The sequence below is a fragment of the Perkinsus marinus genome (assembly GCF_000006405.1).
Source record: "Perkinsus marinus ATCC 50983 genomic scaffold scf_1104296939202, whole genome shotgun sequence".
NCBI classification, from domain to species: domain Eukaryota; phylum Perkinsozoa; order Perkinsida; family Perkinsidae; genus Perkinsus; species Perkinsus marinus.
In genome coordinates this window covers 25,798-30,827 of record NW_003213258.1, presented here as the reverse complement: position 1 = coordinate 30,827, position 5,030 = coordinate 25,798, and the positions used below count along the sequence as shown (strand labels likewise).

At 48.6% G+C, this 5,030-nt stretch overlaps 1 protein-coding gene across 1 annotated transcript; it reads right to left on the bottom strand.

The window, feature by feature from the left end:
- Nucleotides 1–1,319: 1,319 nt before the first annotated feature.
- On the bottom strand, nucleotides 1,320–4,979 carry Pmar_PMAR021346 (gag/pol/env polyprotein, putative; the record flags this gene model as incomplete). Its single annotated transcript, XM_002782531.1, has 1 exon — nucleotides 1,320–4,979. The coding sequence occupies one exon, from the start codon at nucleotides 4,977–4,979 to the stop codon at nucleotides 1,320–1,322; it is 3,660 nt and encodes a 1,219-aa protein (XP_002782577.1).
- Between the last annotated feature and the right edge of the window lie 51 nt (nucleotides 4,980–5,030).

The window sequence follows — 5,030 nt, the reverse complement described above, 5'->3', positions numbered from 1 at the left end:
GGGTTCATCTCTTCACACATAGTTGAGCCTGATCATACGGTTTTAATTGTATTTGTGATTCATTATCCTTATTCTGTGCTTTGAAAGGTGATCCCTATAGTATGTCCTCCGATCTCATTCCTACATGGGAATCCCTATATAGACTATCTTTGTATGTCATTTCCTGTGAACTTCTGTGGATAAGTTCACATTGTGATCTATCTCGGAATGATTTTGTTGACTCGCTAGCTCAAGAGGGGACTAAGATGGATCAATCGTTGTGCTCACTACCCGTATCAGCGGTTAAATCCTATACTAATAGAGATAGGGTACGAGCTCCGATTCTGCACTTGCCAGAACTTCTGGCCCTGAAGACATATCGGTGCTCGAGCTCAATAAACCCGTATCATTGAGATATATAATATATCATATATTCCGTCTACTTGCAACCAGATTTATGCAGGCAAGTGGTCTGAGTGCTTTGATTACTTATTCAAAATAGATAGAGTCGAATCCCCTTTATGTCCCACGTGTAAACGATTGAATGTAGACGTAGTTGATGATATCGAGCATAGGCTGTTCAAATGCCGTAGATTGGAGGAGATCAGATTACGCTGTTTTGGTGCTTCTCCGTCTGAGGGAGAAATATGCGAGTTTGTAGCTTTGGCGAAAGGTACTTGATCTTTGTATCTATTATCTTTCCCTCGCCTGTTCTGTGGAATGGGTTTGGACCGTACAAAAAATGAGCAGGAGAGCGCACCAACGGATCACTCAGAAAGAGGGACAGACAATGAGAGAGCGAAGTCCGTATCCCGCATTCCCCCGGGCGGGAGGGTGGGCAAAAAACGACTACCCCCTAATGGTCGCTAGAGACCTCAGTGCGTGGGCTGACTCAGGCGTCCGCGTCACGCGGCAGGGTGACCTCTGGCCATGTGGCAAATGTTCTCGCACTTGAGACGGAGAAGCACTAGCAACGCAAGTGATGTAGGGCTTATAGCAATAGTAGTTGGCTTGGACGAAATGGAAGGCTGCTGCTTCCAAAGGCTTGAATCAAAGGGGGAGATCAAAGCCGAACTGAACTTGTTCTTATGACTTCGAATCTGTCGGAGACAGAGACGGTTTCAAATGACTCAGAAACGGATAGATACTCGCACGCCTTAGGAGACAGATTGTGCTAAGATTCGCCGATGGTAGAGCTCGCCACGAAGGACAGCATTCTACACACCGTAAAACCTAACACCTTGCGGTGTTACTATTGGATACGGACTAGACTCAAAATGAATGACGTGCAAAGTAATAGATATGAGGTGTAGATTAGATATAGATTAGTAGCTACATCGTCATAGATTAAGATAGACCAAGTCGTCATCGTCGTTACCGGCTTCTTGTAGAGGAGCTTCAGGGATAGGGGCCTCGTCTGGATTGTAGGCGTAGGAATCGACGTTGTCCACTGGAGGAGTATAGCGGCGTAAATTGAAGACGGTCTCGAGATATCTTAGACGGCGGCCATCGAGAGTTTCCAGACGGTACAGAGTGTTGCTTTCGGAGCTGTCGACTACTCGAAAGGGACCAGACCAGCAGGATTGTTGCTTGAGACTGCCTCGGCGGAACTTCAATACCAGATCACCAGGCTTGTAGCGGAGTAAAGTAGCTCGAGGTAGAGGTAGCTTCTCAAAGCGTTGACGGACGCGATCAGAACGTTCACACCACAGATCCCAAAAGTTGAGTAGTGAGGAGCATCTCCTAGTAGCAACTTCATTAGCCATAGTTGCGAGCTCGTCATGAAGAACTTCTCGTTGGGGATCTAGGATGCAGAGAGAAGGAAGCCAGTTTTTAAGTTTGTCAAGAGTCACGCTGTTCTCATCAGAATCCTCGATACCTATCGGGTAGCGAGGGCGACGACAGTAGTGTAGTTCATGAGCAGAGATACCGCCTAGATCATAGAGAGGGAGACGGTTTAGGGCACTGACACTCTCGGCAACGATAGTCCTTAGGGGAATAGGGTCGGGTAGATGAGAAGCGTCCAGAAGCCTTGCACGTATTTGTTCTAGTAGTTGGCCATGATACCTCTCGTGGAAACCACCATAACCTCTAGCATCACGTGGTAGCCAGCAAGAACGAACATTCCAAGAACGTAGAAAGTAGAGGAATGGGGCTGAAGTGAATGTTGAACCGACATCGCTAACTAGAACCATAGGTATGCCACGGACAGCAAAGTTTCTCTCGAGGGCATTGATGATCAGCGAGGTTGTAGGATAGTTGAGCACATCGTAGTCCACGGAGAAGCTGACAGGGTCTAAGATGGTGAGAATCCAGTTTTTAGCATCAGAGGCAGGGGCACAAGGATCCACCAGAGGACCTTGAAGGTCCACGACCACTACGTTACCGACGTCGAAAGAAAGGCCAGGTGGTTGAACAACACCTCCTTGAGACCTATAGGCATTCCGACGGCGTTTACGTTGACAGGTATCACAATCACCAATGATACGGCGAAGATGAGCTCTTAGTTTAGGTAGATAGTAGAAAGTTTGAAATAGAGTGACTGTAGCACTGGCAGGGGGATGGCCCATAGCATCATGAAGGTCTCGTAGACAATTGATGGCCGGTGTAGTAGGAGGTAGCACAGGCAGAGCTTTCTCGGACCTTGAGTTAGCCACAGAGGTACAACCATGAAAGTATAGAATGCCGTCGGAGACCGAGTAGAGTCGGAGGTTGGCCGGGACTTCATTAGTGGTGACATGCGTGAGAGTGTGGATCATATTGTAAGTACGAGCATGGTCTTGTTGTAATTGACGTATAGTTTCTAGTGGGAATTGGTTCTCCAGGTCTCTGGCACAGGGATGCTCGTCCACTTGCAAGATAGCAACAGTCTTGGGGGTTGCAGAGGACTGTTGAGGGGTAGCAATCTTGACGCTAACGTCGGCGAAATCAGCCAGCTCTATATTGGCCTTAATCTCACTGGGAATAGGAAGAGTAGGCAGGTCACCAGAAGTTATGGGCCTAGTGCCACGGTCGGCCGGGTTGTAACGGCCAGGAAGGTGCTTGACCGTTACAGCTATGCCCATAGCTGTGATCTCAGAGAGGTGCTCGAGAGTTTGCCGTAGTCGTCGAACTTCAAGAGGAGTAATAACCTTGAGTCGAAGTTGATCTCGAAGGCGACGGACACGATAGACAGTGCAGCTTGAATCCAAGTAGAAGCAGACTTGCTGAGTATCAAACTTATAATGGAGGCGCTTCAATAGGGACAGGTACTCGTAGGTAGCAGCCACGGCGTCACAGAAACATATAGTCTCTTTCTTGGGCATCGTCCAGTTTTGCTGAGTCACAGTCCAAAGATGGGACTGAGCATAGATCCTGACGTAGTTAGCATCATGTAGACAGAAGGATGAAGCCTCGCCACTGGCGTCAGAGAAGACGTTGAGGGTACTCAATGACACAGCACGTGGAGATCGAGTCGACTGAGGGCCATTTCTGATAATACCCTTGATAAGTGCTATCAGAGAGTGAGAGTACTTGTCGTCGACAAAGGAGTCCCAATCGTCTGCAGTAGGGAAACTGAGACGTACTAGCATGCGTAAGGAAGCAGAATACTCTACGGCCAACCCCAATGGGTCGTAGAATGACATAGCCAGCTTGAAGATCTCACGGCGTGTGAGCTTGTCTTTAGCTAGGAGAGTAGCAATAGAAACATCCTTTTTGAAGCGGATGAAGTAGCAGTCATCGTCCCAATGGTAACCAAGATAAGAGGTTTCATTCTCCATGCACCAAGAACGTACTCGCTTGACGACATTAGTACCGAACCCATTTCGGAGTAGAGAGGCATCCAAGGCATCAGCACAAGCAGTAACAGATTCGATGTCGTCGCCACGGCACTGAGTATCATCGACATAAATACTGACTCTACCACCGAGTCGAGGGGCGGGGGAGTCTGTAGTGACCGGGACAGAGGCAGTGAGCTTGTTGTTGTCGTAGGTGTCGATGACTTGAGCTACGACAGGGTCGAGGTCCATAGCTTGCTGACGAGAAAGATAGCCAGAGTCGTAGTCTGCCAGAACAACCGAACAGGTAAGGGCCTGATTTAGTGCTGACGGAGCAAAATTGGCGCCGAAGATAAGAACCCTCCATTTAGCCGAGATGTGGTCTTTGCCATAGCGGACGATCATTCCAAAATAGCCTTGGTCGAGCTCTAAGATTACGATCTGATGAAAGGCCTTGCTGACGTCTCCAGTGACAATGTAGGGAGACGCACGGCTAAGATGTAGGTTGGTCAGGAGCGTACCGCCGATGTAGTTATCCGTAGCCGGGGGACCAGTGTGACACAAGGGGTTGAGCTCTCCGGAGGGGTCGAGAACTAGACGTGTCTTGGTGGAGGCAGCATGATCTCGAAAGACCGGCTTAGCAGGGATAAAATGTATCACATCGGAGGCAGCGTCGACGACAAAGTTGTTCTTGAACAGGCTTGAGACGACTTCAAGATAATCACCTCGTTGTTTAGCAGATAAGCGAGCATCAGTAGCCAGGGCTCGACGTAGGCATTGGTCTTTAGATGAGGAGGTAGGTCTCTCATCACTTTTCCACGGAATATGAAGCTTGAATCGCCCGTGAGAAGCGTCATCAGATGACGGTAACAATTCCCAAGTGAAAGAGTCGGGAGTAGTATCTTGCGGCAAGTCTTCGTCGTTGGAATGAGCAGCAACGGGGGTGGACTTCTTAGCTTTAGGCTTGGTCGAATTGATTAGGTCTTGGAGTAAGTCTTCCGGTAAGATATCAGTACCGTGCAGATCTGGATGGACAGTAGTGCTAGAGTGGTCTATGGCGATGTTGCATAACTCCAGGGCTGGTTGTAGTACAGCAGAAGGAGGACGAAGAGGGTGTCCTCTACCTAGTTGTCCAGCTAAGTGAGAAGCTTCAGAACCAAGCACCAGTTGGTTCCGACCGAGTAGCCAAATAGCATCTAAGTCTTTGAGGGCGTTGACACTGAGGATAACATCTCTAGTCATAGTAGAAGAGACGACCACGAAGTCAGCCCGTATGGAATGATTGTCGTCGAA